The 19,400-nt window shown below is 40.0% G+C and overlaps 2 protein-coding genes across 3 annotated transcripts; both read right to left on the bottom strand.

Moving 5' to 3' along the window:
- Positions 1-340: 340 nt before the first annotated feature.
- Positions 341-19,352, bottom strand: LOC140743197 (uncharacterized). Its single transcript, XM_073074273.1, has 10 exons — positions 19,223-19,352; positions 18,699-18,879; positions 18,090-18,303; positions 17,397-17,518; positions 15,946-16,124; positions 8,453-8,625; positions 7,905-8,037; positions 7,521-7,685; positions 6,621-6,779; positions 341-506 (listed from the first exon to the last, which is right to left on the bottom strand). Exons 1-10 carry the CDS (start codon positions 19,227-19,229, stop codon positions 361-363), a joined length of 1,479 nt encoding a protein of 492 aa, XP_072930374.1. The 5' UTR covers positions 19,230-19,352; the 3' UTR covers positions 341-360.
- LOC140743199 (uncharacterized) lies at positions 13,412-15,371 on the bottom strand. Of its 2 annotated transcripts, none has more exons than XM_073074277.1 (2): positions 14,700-15,371; positions 13,412-13,854 (listed from the first exon to the last, which is right to left on the bottom strand). In XM_073074277.1, exons 1-2 carry the CDS (start codon positions 14,960-14,962, stop codon positions 13,485-13,487), a joined length of 633 nt encoding a protein of 210 aa, XP_072930378.1. In that variant the 5' UTR covers positions 14,963-15,371; the 3' UTR covers positions 13,412-13,484. The 2 variants fall into 2 exon arrangements, with proteins under 2 accessions (XP_072930378.1, XP_072930379.1); XM_073074278.1 differs by lacking the exon at positions 14,700-15,371 and adding an exon at positions 14,176-14,492.
- Positions 19,353-19,400: the final 48 nt, after the last annotated feature.

The following is a 19,400-nucleotide window of genomic DNA, read 5'->3' on the forward strand; positions in this document are numbered from 1 at the left end:
CTCTATCCTGAGTTCTGGTACAGTTCTGGTTGGCCTTTATGGTCGTTTATGAAAAGTCCAAGAAAGTTGTATGGAAGCAATGGTGATATATTGTTCCATAGAACTTTAGATGAATGAAGTAAAAGTTGATTGTGAGATCGTGAATACGATAAAGGGAGAAAATTGCATGGTGTTGTTTATATGTATATGATATAATTATGAGAAGAAAATTACCAATGTTCCTATATTGTTCCTACTTGCACCATATCTTTTTATTTAGCGGTCGATGGTGCAAGGGTTCTCGTAAGTGTTAATTATTTTATTATATTTCATATCATTTATGCTTTTAAAAGAATAAAAGTCTTAAGTATATATATTTAATTAGCTCTTGTATATACCCATACAGAAATCAATATCAAAAAGAAGAATTATGTCTTCATATTCGTTCAATAATGCTGACACTACGTCTTGCCAGTAGCTGCGCCTAGATGACGTATCTTGAATCTGAATGTTGACTTGTTTCAGCTCTAAAAAGTATGTAATTTTAGTTATGTCAATATTATGAGAAAAATATATTTAAATCATACAAACCATTGACTACACTGTTTTACTCGAAGGTGGTAGAACCCTTTGTGGTTCGACTCCGGCGGCACCACCACCACACCTATTTCTACCTAATAACAGCAGTGTTAGGCGCTGCTGTGTTCCGGTTTGAAGGGTGTGGTAAGGGAGACAGACTTTTCCGAGGCGTTCCAGCTTATTCCTCAAGGGTAGCGGCGCATCTGTGGCCGACCTCAGGTAGGAATACCTAATCCTATCTGGGGTTGATTACAGATGTCCATGGGCGGCAGTAACCACTTACCATCAGGTGGACTGCATGCTCGTCTGCTACTCTTATAATATAAAAACAAATAAAAAAAAAGCACATTACGAATATACAATGATATATAAAAACTATATATATATGTGACATGCCAACTAAAGCAACTCAAAAAAGTTTATTTTTACGTTTCACTACATAGGCAAACATTCTGTAAGGGACAGAACTCTATTAGAACAATCTTAATATATGTAACTCAAAGGTGATTGACTGACATAGTGATCTATCAACACGCAGCCCAAACCACTGGACGGATCGGGCTGAAATTTGGCATGCAGGTAGATGTTATGACGTAGGCATCCGCTAAGAAAGGATTATGATCAATTCTATTCCCAAGGGGATAAAATAGGGGATGATAATATTACTTCGTAACGCGAGCGAAGCCTCGGGCAAAAGCTCGTATGATATAAAAGACTAGTGTTTGACCATTGTTTGACATTGCGTTTCATTTATACGCGAATTTTGCGCCTTTGTCATTGTGGAAGAAATGCGTGGTCTCTTTCTTGTTAACTACATAACTATAGCGGACCAAACACGAAAAATAAACAAAATACTCCTCACCTACTTGTGATATATGATTCCATGAAGCTTATTTTCCCATAATATTTACATTTAGGTACGAATTGCACGAGAAGATATTTTAACGCTTATAAAACTAAAATACTGACGTTAAGCCGGTTAAGCGTCAACAGTGACATGCGTATAAAGGACTTCGGCGCGCGAAAGCACAGAACACCTATACTCCTAACAGAGCCCGATAACAAGTGAGTCCAGACACTACAAACATGGTCTTTTATATGTTTAAGTTTTGCACGCTACTAATATATCTTTAGTTATTATATTATTTCGAATAACTGATAAAAACATTTAATGACCACTACGTACTTATTTTTTACGTTCCCAAAAGGACATTCCCAAATGAAATTGTTTGTGGGAAACTGGGGACACTTGATCCCCCCTTTTGTTTTTTGACCACTATTTGGTAAATATCATAGATATATTATACTAATAGATTGGCAATCCGAAAGAGTCAGAGCATAGTATATGTGTGTGTTAGAGCGAGATAGACAGGCGAGACCATTCACGTATAGGCTATCAGCCTGTATCAGCCTGACGTTTATTACCGTAAAATAAACTCGCTTATTTTTAAAGATTTCTAATCAAAAATAGTTAAAACAGTGCTTAGTAAAAATGTTTGGCCATAGTTACGTGTGCTGTACCTGGATGTAGCACATCCAAGAAAGAAAACCCACAAAAATACTCATTTCACATGTAAGTACTACATTAATTGTTTAGCTGTTTAAATGCAATATTTTACACTTATTACGAAAGTGTTATATACCAAAAGATAGGAAAAATCTTCGAATTTTATCACATAAACACTAGAAATGCACAGAAATACAAATAAAAAAATTAATAAATACGTGAATTGCTATTTCTTATCAAATTTTTGGTGTTTCGTATTGACAATATCGATAAAAAATTATCGATATTTCTAATTCAATAATATTTCTTAGTATATAGTTTAAATAGGTTGCGTGCAACTTATATAAAATCTTATACGACCTTACCTAAGTTTGTTATTTTTTTGTTTGTTAGGGCTAATTTTCGGAAATACTGAACCGATCATGAAAATTCTTTCACAGTCAGAAAGTTACACTATTCAGAAGTGCTATAGGCTATATTTTATTATGATTGAACAAAAAGTTCAAAAATATTATGAGTAACGTTCATAGTTTTTTAACCCCCTTACACCTGCCAAAAGGTGTGAAAACTCTACAGGTAGCAAGTAACTACTGTAATTTGTTTCATAGCTACATATATGCGCACATTGATGTTTTTATTTATTTTATTTATTGGCGGTCTTCACCAGTATAATTAATCTTTAGCGATTGTATCCTCTTTAAGTCACTGACTGAACAAACTAATAAACAAATTTGTTATTGATATCTTTATTTAATCGATATAGATACATTATTAGCAGTAACACTAGCGATGCACACTTTGGCATTTCACACACACATAAACAATCAGTTTTTAGTCTCGCTTGACGTTTCATATTGCCAATCTACCCTACGTCAGTAGGATAATATATCTATGGTAAATATTGATCCGATTTTAGATATATTGGTACTGAAATACGTGAAATTTCATTGGCTATACTAAGTATAAGAGCTAATTATATCGGTATACACATTTTGTAACCAGCCCACGAAAACTTTGTATAGGGAATGATACCATGTGTCCCATATATATGTCTGACTTGATTCCCCTCCCACCTCTGGAACACTTGATCCTGAGGGAAATAAGTCTTCTATATTTTCATATGATACCAAAATGAAAAAAATATAGGTTAAAATTAATTTATCATTATTTATTTGCTTAGTAGGTAAAGTAGAAACAACAACAACATATCCACTGTTTTGATAAATCACATGTACGAGTATCTATGTTTTCAGCTAACATTACTTAATGTTCCCATTATTCCAGATTCTTTATGGTTGATATTTTTTTCTTGCACCTTCTTTTGTTTTATATACTCTAGGCATATTGAATCCTGAAATTATTAAAAAATAAACATTAGTAGACGCTTGATCCGGTGGGATCATATCTCCCATAAAAAAGTGTACCATGTGTACCCTAGCTGTACTGTAGTTATATTAACACTATTCTATGAAACAGACGTTTAAAAACATTAACTGTTTACTTAAATGTTTAAAAGTGATACTTACCCAAAATAAGTTTACTAACCAATTATTTAATCAAAATGAAAACTTACAAAAAATATTTTCCTGCGACACAAAACACACATTCATCCTCGCACTTAAAGTGGCGGAAGGAGTGCTGCGTCTCTATGCGGCATATCGCCCACCAGGTCCCCAATTTGACCCTCAGGACCTTGGTGGCTGGTGACCTCAACGCAAAACATCTGGCGTGGGGTTCTAGAATCATCAGCCTCGCGGGACGGAAACTGTACTTAGACGCCGAGCCCAAAGGATATGAGGTACAGGGGCCCGAGGCTCCCACCCATATCCCCTCGGTAGAGTCGCACCGTCCCGATGTCCTGGACATAGTATTTCACAAGAACCTCCTGTGTCCAGTCCACGTGGAGGTGTTGTATGACCTAGATACACAACACCTGCCCATCCTGGTCACTCTTGCCACACACCCCCAGAGCCCGCAGTAAGACGGACTGGGAGAAATTTAAAAACCTATTACCTAAAATTAAATTCAGCGGCCCACTCTCCTCACCCGAGGGGATCGAGGCCGCCACCGAGGTATTACAAACCTCTATACAGAATGCCCTGGCGGCCTCGACCACCCAGATCCCTGTGGAGGTGGGTCGCTACTCAATACCTCTCCCAGCTCGTCTGAGGGAGGCCCTCGCTAAAAAGCGCAGACTGCGTGAGCTCTGGGCGCGCACCCGATGCCCCCGGGTCAAGCGTGACCTCAATGCGTTGGCCGAGCGGCTGTCTGTTGAGATGGCGGAGCTGCGAGGTGCCGCCTGGGAGACGCAGACGTCACTTCACCATTTGAACAGACAGCTGACTCGAGCTAAGGTCCCCGTCACCCCCCTCCTAGATGGCGAGGGGCGGCGAGTCCACGCAGCAAAGGACCGCGCGGAGGTGCTTGCGGAGTACATGCAAGTGCAATTCTCGCCGCACCCACCCGTACGTCTCCGCGCACCATGAGCAGGTAGAGGGTAGAGTAAGGGATTTCCTTAGGGGTCCGACGCCGGCATTCGAAGGGATTGAGTTTATCTCTCCCACAGAGGTAAGGAAGGCGGCCTCACGTCTACCCAGGCGTAAGGCCCCAGGCCACGACGGGATCCCCAACATGGCGCTTGGTATGCTGTCCCGTGCGGCCCTGGTCGCACTGACCCGGGTCTACAACGGCATCCTCCGCACCAGCCATTTCCCGACTATCTGGAAACTTGGGAAGGTAATCGTCCTCCCGAAACCGGGGAAAGACCGTCGTCTCCCGGGTAGCTACCGCCCCATAACCCTTCTGTCAACCACAGCCAAGCTGTTTGAGAGGCTGGCGTTGAAACGACTGCGCCCGTTCCTTAATATAAGGGACGAGCAGTTCGGGTTCCGCGCTGGCCACTCTACAACGCTACAGCTCACGCGGGTTATCCATCACTTGGCATCCGAGCTTAATTACGGCCGTCACACCGTCGGCGTCTTTCTCGATATCGAGAAGGCGTTCGACCGTGTATGGCACCGTGGGCTCGTGTGCAAAATGATGGATACACCTGCCCCGGCGGGGCTGATACGGTTGATAGCATCGTTTCTAAATGAGCGGCAGTTCTATATTTCGGTCGAGGACGTCGCCTCAAACCCTAGGCCCATATGTGCGGGGGTGCCGCAGGGAAGCTACCTCTCGCCGTGGCTCTACTCGTTATACACCAACGACGTTCCCACCCTTCACGGTCATCTGGAGGAGTGGGAACGAGACGTTATGCTCGCGTTGTTCGCAGATGACAGTGCGTACTTCGCGTCATCCCGCCGAGCTGAACTAGCTGCCGCCAGGATGCCGCGCCTGCTCGACCTACTACCTATGTGGCTGGATAAGTGGCGCATGGCTGTCAATGTCGGTAAGACAGTCGCAATAATTTTCAGCCGCAAGCGTATTATGCCGTCGCCGCTACGTCTCCGGGGAACGGAAGTAGCTTGGCAGACCCATGTTAAATACCTAGGATGTAGCATCGATCGCTCGTTGCGTATGACCCTGCAGGTGGAGCACACGATCCACCAGGCCCGAGTGGCCCGAGCGATGCTCCGACCGGTCCTTACATCCAGGTTACCGTTACGTACGAAACTAGGTATCTACAAGACCTACATTCGTTCCCGACTCACCTACGCGGCACCGGCATGGTACGCGTTGGTCTCTAGGTCGAACCGGCAGCGTCTCCAGGCGCAGCAGAACCTGGCCTTGCGAGTGATCGTGGGGGCTGGTCGCTACGTCAGGAACGACGTGTTGGAGCGCGACCTTAAAATGCAGTCCGTGGAGGAGTTTGTGGTCCGCCTCGCTCGCTCGATGTACGAGCGGGCTGAGGCCGGACCACACTCCCACCTAAAGGGGTTCGCGCCCCTTCACTATCGACCACCTGAAGGACGGCCGCTTCCGCGGGAGCTCCCAGGGTTGGTTCCTCCCTCCGACCATCAGGAGGGACTGCCAGCTTGGTAATTTGACTGAGTCCCGTACCCCCCGCTAAACAGCGGGGTTGGTAAAATTTTAATGTTGTGTCATTATATTATGATATTATTAATAATATTATATTATTATGAAAGAATATTAAAAAATCCGGGGGTATTCACCCCCTTGAGAATTTGCCCGGGCAAAGAGGGTACCCTCGAGACCCGAATAATCCCTACCCACCCCCATATTGCAAACGCAGACGCGGCATATGAGAGACCGGTGGGTATGAAGTCCCATCTTGATTGACACATTCATCCTCCATTTGCTTGAATATCAAATTGGACAAGAGTACCAACTTTAGAAAGTTATAACGTATCATAGACAACCAATGTTGCCACACTAAAATCATAAAGTGTTCACAGAAGCTCCGCAAATCCAGTGTACCTAGTCTCCCGCAAGGATCAAGTGTCCCCAGTCTCCCCTATATATTATGCGACATCGAATATCAGATTTGAATATATTGAGTCTATATGTGTGACTAGTAAAAAGAAGACAACATAGATTTAATGATTTGCGGAAATTCTAGAATCAAACAGCTGCAGCATATAACAATACTAACTATCGCAGACTCCGCAGGATATGATATGTAGCATCCTTCGAAGGTCTACCTCGTCCTCCACGGTGCCAGTATAATGGAACCGCACGAGTCTCGGCATCAGCTCGAACACGCGCCGCAGCGAGAACGCGCTGCCCCGCCACTGGTGCACGCTCACGGTCACTGCAGTGCCCAACTTATTACAACATTTACAACGGAAAGGTTGCTTATATACACATAAACATGCTTTCAATATACACAAGTAGGTACCTAATTATAATAAGTAAATATCTATCATCTAATACATTATTTATAACTAGACACATTAATTTATTTAATTTTTGATAATAATCAGTTCTCAAACGTTGAATTAAGGATATTAAATTTATAACTAAATAATATGAAAATAATTACAGCTAAAAATATATACAAATTATTTCTAATTTACAATATATACAAGAAAGTGTAACGTTCAATATATTTAATATTTATTGGGAAAATCTAAACGTAACTTTCGCGAATGTAATGCTAACGCTTCTCGCGATCCGGCGTCGAGCGTCCAGAGGAACGCCGCTGAGTTTTGGTCGGTAAGAGTCCGACATATCCCTTTCGTTCCCCCGGGCGGAAGGGAATCCATGAGGATTACTCCGCGTTAAAAAAAAATCTAAACGTAACTGAAAACAACTTACGATATCAGTTCTATACATATTTATAATTAATTGTGGAAACCTACATATAATTAAGATTTATTGCCGAAAAGACAACCTTTCCGTTTATAGTCTGTATTGTCAGCACTTATTACCATTCGCCTGATATGAAAACTATAGTGCTGGCTCGGAGAGACTGTCCAATAGAGATACGAAGAGATCCAACACCTATTTTGTACTATGGCTATCTATGGGGCATTTTCAACAAAATATGTACCAAGGGTGTTAGCGAATCGATAGGCTAGGTGTCGCATGAAGCAGCTGAGGTCGGAGTGCTGGCGCTGCGCGGGCTGGAGGTCGATGCCGAGCTGCAGGTGCGTCTCCCGGAGCGGCATGCTCGGCGTCAGGAAGCGGCGGACTGTGTCGTACTCGTAAATGCGAACTGCCAACAAACACAAATGGTCATTTGTTATGTAAATATATTTATGCATTTCCGGATCGTCTACCAAAATAATTTTCTTATGAAATATAGGTGATATTTTTGTCACATTAACTATTGGAAAACCTCGTAGCCACATCTACTGATATTTAATAACTATATTAAAGCAAATCTATCTTTATTGATTATATTTTTCAAGTAGGTAAAAATATAAAATCGTACAAAAGACTATCATTAGGTAGAGGTCGGGGCAAGCGATGCTGACGCGGCGCCAGGCCGCGTCGGGCAGCTCCAGCCCGCCGCCGCCCAGCGCCCTGTCCGCACGACCAGGCGTTTGATCTTCGCGGCATATCAACTAAGTGAAACAAATGCCAATACTGTATTTAAAAAGAAAAAAATTGTATCCGTTTATATATATATATATATATATATTCCTTTAACAAGTATATATGTTAATATAATTAGTGACGGTATTTAACCTCAAAGACAAACTTTGTGGATCTTCTTATTGTTTTATGCTCTATTTAGGTACCTAACAAACTGCCAAAATTAAAATATGCAAATGTAAATGAAATCATGCATATTTTACTTGCGTACACTACGAATTTTTAATAGATAGTTGACACTTACATTTGATATCCTAATTTTTTTTCACTACGTAAATAATACGAAATAAAGTAAATTCACATAAAACACTGACTCATACTTTATCTACATAATATATTTGAGGCGTTAGCTAGATATAGTCTCGTTGCTGAACGAGTGAGAACCTGAAGTCTGAAGTGCGGCCGCTTGATGACGGGTAGCAGCGCGAGCAGCGCTCCGCCGCTGCCGTCCGCCAGGTGCGAGTACTCCAGCGCCAGCAGCCGCAGGTTCTGCAGCTCCGCCAAGCTGCGCACGAAGCACTGCTTCGTGTCCGGCCGCGGGATGTACTGACCGCTACCTACGACACTCTTTTTACATCTACATGTACCTATACGTAACGCTAGCAGCAAGTACAGATTACTATTAGTTCAGATTCATCATCAACCCATTCTGCCGTGTTACCGAAAAAAGGCACAACTTACATTTTTTGTTAAATTGAGTTATATATATATATATTCGGAATCAGGAAAACAAGGCCTATCTGCCTGATTTTTGTGGATTTTTAGCTACAAAATTAACAGAGATAGCATAAGTTTAAAGGGCTCAACTGCACCATTTTTAAGTTTTATTACGATAAAAGGGCATATTGTGAGATATGACTGTTATTTCACCTTTTCATTTTTAATATATTTAATTGAACAGGCATAACTGACGTACGTTAAATATAAAAGGCTTATGTGGCAATTGTGCTTATTTTTTCTACCAACACTTAAACAATTAATGTAGAAAGAAGAGTCACAACTGGGAGTTATGCCCTTTCTATTAACCCCTATTATTTATTTCTAACACAATTATATTTATCGTAACATTTTAATTTTTTTACAATTAAAAGGCATATTTGGTTATATGTGCCTTTTAAACGTAATATTGCTCTTTTAATGTTAATTTTTATGTTAAGTTAAAAACAAATATGCTAATTATTAAGTATATCCATTAAAATTAAAAATATTATATAACTATCGTCGTATACATACTAAACAAACGCAACTTTTAACTTTTACACAATTCAGATAAAAACACTTTAAACGTGTTTTTTTCAACAAAATTCAAAAAATATTTTAATCTCGATTTTCTCAACATTTGAAAAATGTTACTTGTGCCCTTTGTAACATTGCCATTGCGACGGCAGCATTACTGTCCCACTGCTGGGCACGGGTCTCCTGTCATAATGAGAAGGATTAGGCCATAGTCCATCGAGCTGGCCAAGTGCGTATTGGTAAACTTCACATACCTTTGAGATTTTTTTTTACAAATCTCTCAGGTATGTAGGTTTCCTCGCGATGTTTTCCTTCACCGTTTCGCTACCGATAATTAATTTCTAATACGCACATAACTTTGAAAAATCAGAGGTGCGTGCCGTTTTTTATTTTTTTTCTTTTTTCTTTTTCTCGAGGGAGAAACCTTTAAAAGGTACCCGGTGCCTTGGGAGCAACACGGGGTTATGTGGGACTTTTACCGCACTAAAACCCCACCGATGGCCGTCCTCGGCGCTGCGTAGAGGACTCCGGGATCTCCAAAGGAACGCGACCGGAGTCCTCTCAGCGCACTGCCCCGTCGGGCTCCGCCCAGGTGACTTTGTATCACCATACCGTCTGGTGTATACGGCGGAATGCGACCACACATACCGCCGTCCTTCCCGGGGTCGCTGTCCGGGCGGTTCTAGCTCCCACTCTTGCCGCCCGCAACCCCGAAAGCCCCTTTTAGTCGCCTCTTACGACAGGCAGGGGATATCGTAGATTCTGGTCCCGGAACTACAGGGACAAGAGGTGCGTGCATGGGATTTGTATAACTCTGACCCCTCGATTGAGAGGCGGAGTTTCTTAACCGCTAGGCTATCAGTGCCTAGTGCAGATTACATTACGTTATATGGTCACTGTCGTGAAAGGATATCTGTAAACAAACCTTAACGATACTACGATAGCGAGGTCGATCACTAACAGTTGCTTTGCTGATTCGAGAATTTATGTTGCGTTTCGTATACTCACAGTTTTTTTTTCTCTTTATTAAGGAGCTTAATCGCGTTGCGATTATGTCACTCCGTAGTATAATTACAAAGTAGTTACGAACAAAATAACATATAATAAAGCCTTGACAAATTTGACAATTCGTATAACTTAATTAACAATTTTATACTGGGAGATTGGGGATTGGCCAAAATAATATTACAATCAGCAGTCTTTTAAAATATACTGACGCTTTTCTGTAAGGAAGACGGCGTTTCCGACACACTCCAGCAAGACGTGCATTAAGTCCTCTGGTACACCGCTATGGTCGCAGTTTGGTGATGGGACTTTCCTCATTAGGTATGCAAACTTTCTTGATAGAATATTTCCAGAACGAAGCTTCATAATCGTTACTGTGTCCTTTCTTGAAAGATTAACATTATCGAACCATGGGGATACAGGGGGATGAAGCTGAACAGTCTTGTACCAAATACCCTTTTCTTTTGAGCGAAGATCAAAATATCCTTGCCATATCGCGTGCTTAAAGGTAAAAGGGCCTATAGCTAAGGGTTAATAGGGATTTATGCTGAAAGGGCACATAAAAAAATTTTTTTTTGCCATTCGGTTTGAAATTATCTGAAACGTAAAAAATTTTTAGTTCGGTTTGAAATTATCTGAAACGTAAAAATTTTTTACGTTTCAGATAATTTCAACGTAAAAAATTTTTACGTTTCAGATAATTTCAAACCGAACTAAAAATTTTTTACGTTTCAGATAATTTCAAACCGAATGGCAAAAAAAAATTTTTTTATGTGCCCTTTCAGCATAAATCCCTACTAACCCTTAGCTATAGGCCCTTTTACCTTTAAGCACGCGATATATTATAGCATTGCTTTTTTAATAAATAAATGCAATCAGAAAAAAAAGGAAATCTGTGGCATTAAATGCCATCAGTAACAGCCTAAACTATCCACTATTTCATTATGTTCAAACCCACAATGAGATAGTATCCATTGCAATTTCAAACATTTGGATCTAGATATTAACCCAAGGATAGTGTCCAGTATTGTGTAGGCTGTCGGTGTTCCTCGAATCCCTGAGGTGCACCGAGCAAGGTGCTGGAGCGCACTTCGCGAATCAGTAAAAATGACTACGGAATCATGTTGTAAGGATGCAGGGTACGAAAGAACCTCATTAATCGCAAACAACTCTGCTTCCATTATGCACAGTGCATACGTTAGGTTCTTATTAGTGATCGAAGGTTAGAGTTTATTTTAAATTGTAGGTTAAGATTACATTGCGGATCATAAACCGCAGCACCGATACCGTCTCTTTCTTTGGAGCCATCCGTATATTAGTAGGTAAAAGTTTTTATACTGCCGATTAATGAGATCTAAGTAAATTGTTCTCAAATTCAAATTATCATAATATCGTTTGGCCTAATATACCTGGTATATTCGAATTAATAATGTTACCTAATTCTATACTACTAACCCAGGTGTTCATTGCGAATGCTTCTAATTGATGACCGCTGTGAATGGAAACAACCGATAGGTATTCATACTCAGTCAAAAGAAGAGGTTTTTTTTCGTTTCTCCAATATCTATTGTCTTTATGTTGCAATAATTGGCTTAATTATTTAGTTGTTATATTGTTAGCCCTAGACTTAGCTTTTAATAGAAATTTTCCACATAAGTACGTTCTTCGTATATACAATGGAGGGAGACCGAGTTCACATTCCATTACATGTATAGGAGTAGATTTAATAAACCCCCCTATAACTCTGAGTGTCTGATTTTGGATTTTATCTAGTTTTTCAATGTGTGTTTGACAAGAAATTTATATAAAAAACTGCCATAATCGAGTCTACTCCTAATAATTGTTGTATACCTAATATGTAAATGTATACCTGTAAACCTTTAAATATATTTAGATACTTTGAACATTTGTTTATTAATTCAGTTATGTGCTTATTAAATTTTAAAGAACGCTCCAACCACATCCCCAAGTATCTAACAACATTGTCCACTTTTATTAGATCATTGTTTAACTTCAGTGTCAAAGGATGTCATTGCTTAACTTCAGTGTCAAAAGATGTACAGATGCCTTTTTTTAATATACATATTTTAGTTTTGGTCGTAGAAATTTCTAGCCCTAAATCATTAAAACTATTATATACTTTGTATAGTTCTATTTGTAACGTATTTACTGCATTACTTATATTTTTACTCGTTATATACATAACAATATCATCAGCATAGCATGGGAAACCATTACATTAGATATTTTCTTGCAAACATGAATAGTTGCAATATTAAATAATTGGGGAGCGAGTGGATCTCCTTGGGCAATCCCACGACTTGGAAAAATTACCGTTATCTACTTGAATACTTAAATGTCTCTCCTTCAAGAATGTCCATAAATACTTGCAGACTTTCGAGCCTACGCCTAAGCGATCTAGATTTAGTAGTAAAGAAGTTACGTCAACATTATTGTAGGCACTTTCTATATCAACAGAGCAACTAAGAGTAATTTCATTCTTCGAGAAACCCAGCTGTACCCAGCTCACAGTTGCTTATCAAACAAGCACTGTGGCGCTGTTATGTGGCAAAAAGAGTTGTGGTGGTGCGCCATAGTTATAGAGTAAAGAATACCTACATACTTGGGTAGAAACTACTACCATCCTTACTACATTCTCAAAGCTATTCCAGACTCTTCTCTTAAAAATGAGATCTATATAGGCGGGACGTTTACCTCCTATACCTATGAGGGGAATTCTTCTTCCTCGTGTCAATCTTATCGACTACCTACCCTTGTTAGTATTTATGTTATTGTAGGTAGTAATCTGTAATAGTATGTAATCTGCATATTATAAATAGTTCATACAAAATTGTACCGAAGCATTGGTGAGGTGCGATGACCAGGTGAGTGAGGCGAGAGGTGAGATGATTGACGTACGTTTTCAATATTGCAAAAAAAAAATGACGGTAAAATATTCATTAATAGTATCATTCTCTAACTAATCTTCATAAACTAATACTAAATTATCCATTGTTCACTAAAGTTAAGTACAAGTTCTGACTGCTGTTTCATGTTCAGTAAATATTGCCTACTTGCCATTGATTAAATAAAACAAGTCAATATTACCTAATTTATATTCAAAGCGTAAACAGACAAATACAAAATTTTAAATGGATAATTTAGACATTGGACTTCATTCTTCATCCACAACCGTTTGTGGCGCGGCCGTTTGCTGGTGAGCGTCGGGGCAGATGGCGGTGGCGGTGGTGTTTTCAATCCTGCGGTACTGGAAGTTGGGTAGGTGCTTCCGAGCTTCCTCCACCGTGTCGCGCAGCCGGTCCGCGCCCACCGGCGGCGCCGCGCGCGTCTCCTGTCGGCACGCTTCCACCAGCTCCTTCATGTCGTCCTCCGCCAACGGCGACATGGCCTGGGAGCCCTTCTCCGAGTGCCGTTTCAGTTCACCATCAATACGCAGAAGCTTTTCCTTGCTAGAGTGTGTGCGCCACGGCCTATTCGGGTCTGTGCCGGAAAGAATTACATTATCCTTTTCTTCTCTTTTTTCTCTGCGAAAATAATATTATTAATAAAATAAAATGGTTAAATTGCAAAGTACATTAATTATCGCCGTAAACCCATTACTGTCCTACTGCTGGGAACGGGTCTCCTCCAAAGTATAAGAGGGATGTAGCCTGTCCATGTAGTTAAGGGACCAAAATAGGGCTACGATACCATCTGCATGTCATAAGTAGCGACTACAATCGGGCTACCAGGGTTGCGTGTAGTATGAGTGGGAACCGCATGGCCAGTGACTCCGGGAACGACGGCGATATGTGTGGTCGCATATCGTCGTATACACCAGACGGTGCGGCAAGCGCCATGCTCACCTGGCGGAGCCCAACGGAGCAACATGTCTAGAGGATTCTGGTTGCGTAACTTTTGAGACGCCGGACCCCTTTACGCAACGCCCTGAACGGTCACTGGGGTTGTAGTGGTGCAAGAGTCCCACATAACTGTTGTCCGACATTATGTTTCAAGCTTTCCCCATTGTTAACAAAAAGGCCATATTCCACCACATTGGCCAACCCTTAAGAACTTTTTTACAGAACTGTCTGGCGTACAGATTTCACGATTTTTCCTTAACCGTTTAAACAGGTGATCCTTAATTTCCAATACGAACTTATCATTTGAAAAGTCAAGAGATGCGTGCCTGGGATTCGAACTTCGGACCTCAGATTTTCTAATCACTAAAACAAACAGTAATTTTATTTGAAGCATAAAAGTGTTCAATTTCAGACGGATCTATGAGGTATCTGTTTTCTACAATAAAATTCTCCTACGGATCTTAAAGCACACTCCACAGACCCAGTGTGGGTTAGTAGTGGTAAACTAAACTCACTCATTGATTCACCTTTTACTTTCAGCCAGTAGTTCCCGCAATTTCCGCTCATTTTCCTCCAACAGTACCTTATCCGGCACGTAAGGGTTATCGTACTCCTCAGTATCATTCATAGACTCAGTTTCGATCTCAGAACCGAATTTCTGTTGAAACTCCTTCACTAAGCTCATGCCACGCTCCGATATTTTCACATCTGGGACTTCGATGCCTTGCAGAAGCTTCGCCAGTTTAAACTTTTCCTCATCAGTCGCCATCGCCGTTCGATGAGAAAACATCAAATTGCTATGACAACCTCGTATCCATGACAACGCAATGTTCGGCGATGTTTAAAAGGAAGTACTATTTACAAACGTGTTCAGTTTGTAATGAGCCACTTCTGTAAAGTAGGAGAAGAGGCCGCCCAGGTAGCCGGCCACGGCGCCCAGCAGAGCGGCGCACGGCAGCAGGAAGCAGAACAGCTTCAAGCTGGGATACAACACGAGCAGCACCGGTGCGCAGAATATCATCTTTTAGATCTTGTATTACGTAATTAAACCAATTTTTGAAATATTTTTTTAAATTATCAGTGATTTTACTTTTTTTATACAATAAAATTTATGTGTTATATATGTTTTTTTAATGTTATATTATTTTATTATAAAACAAGTGACATTGAATGTTTGTTCAAATGTCGCTATGACATACTTATAGTTTTTAAATGTATGTTTGTTGGTTTTAAAGTGAATTACCAAAAAGGAGGTGTACTAAGTTACTAACACCTAAATTCTTAATAACTAAATAATACAATATACTTCATAAAAATATAATAAATAGTCCGGTCAAGTTAGACAATTGAAATAGCAAAAATTCCGGGAAAGCTGAATTTTCGTAGAGACCTTGGGTTTACCATTACAAATAAAGTGTCAAAAGTCCCCATCGATCCGACGTGTGCGTCGGCAATTATTCGGGGTCAAACGTCAAAATTTTAGGTTTTTTGGATTTTTCTCAAAAACGGTAAGTACGACAGGTAGGGGATACCGTAGCCCTATTCTATTCCCGAGACTACAGGGACAAACCTTGGATGTACCTATATTTCTTGGCCTATAAGCTACTAATTAGCGACTACAAATGCACCTGGTTCCGATCTCAAGTAGCACTATAATCCTTTCTGGGATTGTTTCCGGATGTCCATGGACGACAGCTGCCACTTACGTATCATCAATTTGCTACTTGCTACGATTGATATAAGAACAGTATATACATATGACAACCAATTTACCCGTGATATAGCTGTAATTGATCAGGATGGGATTTTCGTTGGGCAGCACGAAACGCCAGAGAAACAGGTACTTGAGCGAAGCGGCGTTGAAGCAGGCGAGCTGCTGCAGTATCCGGACGCCCTCAAGCCGCCGGCAACACAAGTTCTCCAGAGACACCAGTTGCAGGTTGTCTTGGAAGCTGGGCAGGAGAACGTAGATAACGGATGCTCGATCATTCACGAAGTTATTATGGAGTTACGAAGTTAGTCTGGAAGTGGCAGATGCCTACAATTCGCCTTTTATTGCTTGGCGTGATCAATCCACTTATATTTCAATATGAAAATATTGTTTCTCATATATTTAATATAAATTTACATTCGTAATTTAAGGTAAAGTCACCTATTTCCGCGGTATTTTCACCAAAACTAGAAAGAGCGTCAGATATTAAGCACTTACTATGGCTTAATAAGGAATTAGATAATTTTATCAGAAGCTTTATTATCTGAACTCTTGAAATAGACTCGATATTTTACGATTAAATATTGATTTAAATGTGTATTTAAAATAAATATGAACCAAGTCAGAAAACCCTAATTCCGATTTAAAAATCCTTATTCCGATGTATTTGGTTCCTAAATCCGAGTATACAAAATAAGAGAGTGAAAGAGATAGAAAGTCTGCTACATGGTGTATAAAAATAAATGTTATTTATTGAATTTATTTTTAATTTCGATTTAATTTTTTTTTATTATTTAAATAGTAGCTTTATCAAAAGTGTTCTTAGCTATTATTAAAGGGAAGCTGCCGAAATAAAACTTTTTTACAGTATAGTTTCTTGACTGGTTAATTTAACATATGTTTTCATGTATTTTATTTTTAAACTGCAGTCAATTCGTGTATCTGCAATAAAATTTTGGACATTCTTTTTCGTATACTTTATACTAGGGTTTATTATTGTACACCAGAAATAATAATAATATGGAATATCGTCATGCGGTTTATAGAATTATTTCGTTTTGAGTAATTTAATCAAATGAAAACGTCGTAAAATGTTCTATTTCTTATTTAAATATCTATTAAAATCGTATAACAATGTCATTTCTTCATTAATTAGGATTAAGCGAATTACTGATCCAAACAAAAGAAATGTTCTTAAAAACAGATGAAAACTTTAAACATCCTGTGTAGTATTTTGCGGTTATGCCGCGGATTAATGTGCCCATATAACCTAATTCTGACTTATATACATCGGAATAGCGTTTCATAACTCAAAATCACGTTTCCAAATTCCGAATTTCCGTAAATAGTTTATAAAAGCCGTTTTTGTAAATACCCCAGAATTTGGTGCCAATTTCAGAACCCCTCGGCATTAGGCGACTTTACCTTAGTAATAATTATTTGATGTTTCCCTCGTACGTATTACGTAACATTGTATTCTCTAGTTTGCTACTTTTATAGAAATGTGTTGCACCTTAGTATGTTCTCCAGAAGTCTGAAGAAGGTCTTGCGCTTAAAGTAGTCGAGGCGCTCAATTTTTATCAATAGGTCGGATATAATGATGCGGTCCATTTGCACTTGCTTAGCTTCCATGTTCTGTCAAAAAGCCATAATCATTAAATTATGTAGATAAGTAGGTTACAAGAAAAGAAGTCCCTACGCAAGAACTACGTTAAGGTTCAGTTCATTTTATAAAAAAAATATGTATACATACTACATACATCCTGCAATACATAAATACCTATGTGAATGAAAATGTATTATATATTTATTTTCAAAGGTGAAAAAAGCTAATTAGGCGAGCCAGAATCACACTCAGCGGGTTTAAAAACTTCGACACAAGAATACAGGTGTTATAAGTTTGAAGGTGGTAGAACCCTTTGTGGTTCGACTCTGGCGGCACCATCGCCACACATATTTCTACGTCATAACAGCAGTGTTAAGCGCTGATGTGTTCTGGTTCGAAGGGTTGGTAAGGGATACATACTTTTCCGAGGCGTTCCAGCTTAGTCCTCAGGAGTAACGGCGCATCTGTGGCCGACCTCTGGTAGGAATGCAACTAATCCAATCTTGCGTTGATTACAGATGTCCATGGGTGGCAGTAGCCACTTACCATCAGGTGGACCATATGCATTTTTTACTATATATTCATCAACAAATTCAGGACCTTTAGTGTATGCTCGAAAGATATATGGAACTCCTTGAGGTAGCGCGCCGGCGGCAGCTTGAGCGCAGTGTTGGCGCGCCAGAGGTGCTGGCCGTGGGCGCTCGGCAGCCGCAGCTGCGGGTACTGGCTGGTGAACAGCACGCGCTCGCAGTGAAGCTCGCCCACCAGGTAGCGTTGCACGTCGTGGATCGACCAATAGCGGGGATCAGTGCTCCTGCAATTTTGATTGATGCGTCTGCCCCTGACTTCCATAAAGAAGACAAAATTTTGTACACTGAATTTTGAATAAAAAAATGTTTATTACTTTTTCACTGACACTTATTGATAATATAAATTGTTCTGGAACTTTCACGAGAAAACCAATCTTTAAACTACCCACTAAATTACAAAGATAGTAGGTACTAATCAGATAGATTGTTATAAGTATTTATGTTTTAGATAGACGTTAAGTTATTCTATTATTCTATAATATCCATTGTAAATGTAAATATATGGAGAACATATTATTTATTTTCCGTGTAAAAGCCGTGCAACGACAATTTACGACACTGGTTATGTAATTTTAGTAAAGTAGCAAGTTCTTCCTTGTTAGGTTCCTTCATGCTATACCTAAGTACATCGTCGTCGGCCAGCAAGCCGTCCGCGCTCTCTACGTAATAGAGCCAGACGTGGGGCTGCGAGGTCCAGTCGGCCATCGCGAGCGGGCCGGCTGCCGGGCTGTACTGCCGCGGCCACAGCTGCCACCGCACCGCCTCCAGATGGCCCTCGATTTTGACACACTTGCATGCTTCTGCAATAGTGTGAAACTAATCGACAAGTCTGTTTTCAAGGTGGTAGAATCCATTGTGGTTGAGGCATCACCGCCACACCTATTCCTATTTTATTTCTGCCTGCAGTGTTCTGCGTTAAATGGTTTGATGAAGGATACATTTTTGTAAAACTGAACGAGTTCCAACATAGTCCAGGGATAGTAACGAATCTGTTGTCATCTAAATATACTTGTGGATATGGAGGGATTTATCACGAATATCATTGGGATAGTTGTAAAGAGAGGAATTACGGAGGAAAGTATCTATTATTAAGCAACTTATTACTTACATTTAAAGTCTGCAAAACTATTAAAAACGACTAACCTTCCATATTATAAAAAAATAAAACTTAAGTAATATAGAAAAAATATTTATCAAAAAGTCAAGTATCAATATAGTATACAAAAATGACATTGATATGTATACACACATAAATCTGTCATTAAATAGTGTCATTTGTGTTGTGGTAGCTGATAGGGTAGGGATCACAGACCTGTAAACA

Source organism: Epargyreus clarus, unplaced genomic scaffold (assembly GCF_041222505.1).
Source record: "Epargyreus clarus isolate Ecla_fem2 unplaced genomic scaffold, WU_Ecla_fem_2.2 ptg000007l, whole genome shotgun sequence".
Classification (NCBI taxonomy): Eukaryota; Metazoa; Arthropoda; class Insecta; order Lepidoptera; family Hesperiidae; genus Epargyreus; species Epargyreus clarus.

What these genes read in the sequence shown, in the direction of transcription:
- LOC140743199 (XM_073074277.1), bottom strand. Translation starts at nt 14,962, where the DNA reads ATGTTTTCTCATCGAACGGCGATGGCGACTGATGAGGAAAAGTTTAAA. An exon ending in CTACTGGCTGAAAGTAAAAG is followed by an intron (nt 13,855 to 14,699) that starts GTGAATCAATGA and finishes TTATTTTCGCAG; the next exon opens with AGAAAAAAGAGAAGAAAAGG.
- LOC140743197 (XM_073074273.1), bottom strand. An exon ending in CAATTACAGCTATATCACGG is followed by an intron (nt 8,626 to 15,945) that starts GTAAATTGGTTG and finishes AGAGTGTCGTAG; the next exon opens with GTAGCGGTCAGTACATCCCG. An exon ending in GGCCGCACTTCAGACTTCAG is followed by an intron (nt 8,038 to 8,452) that starts GTTCTCACTCGT and finishes TGTTTCACTTAG; the next exon opens with TTGATATGCCGCGAAGATCA.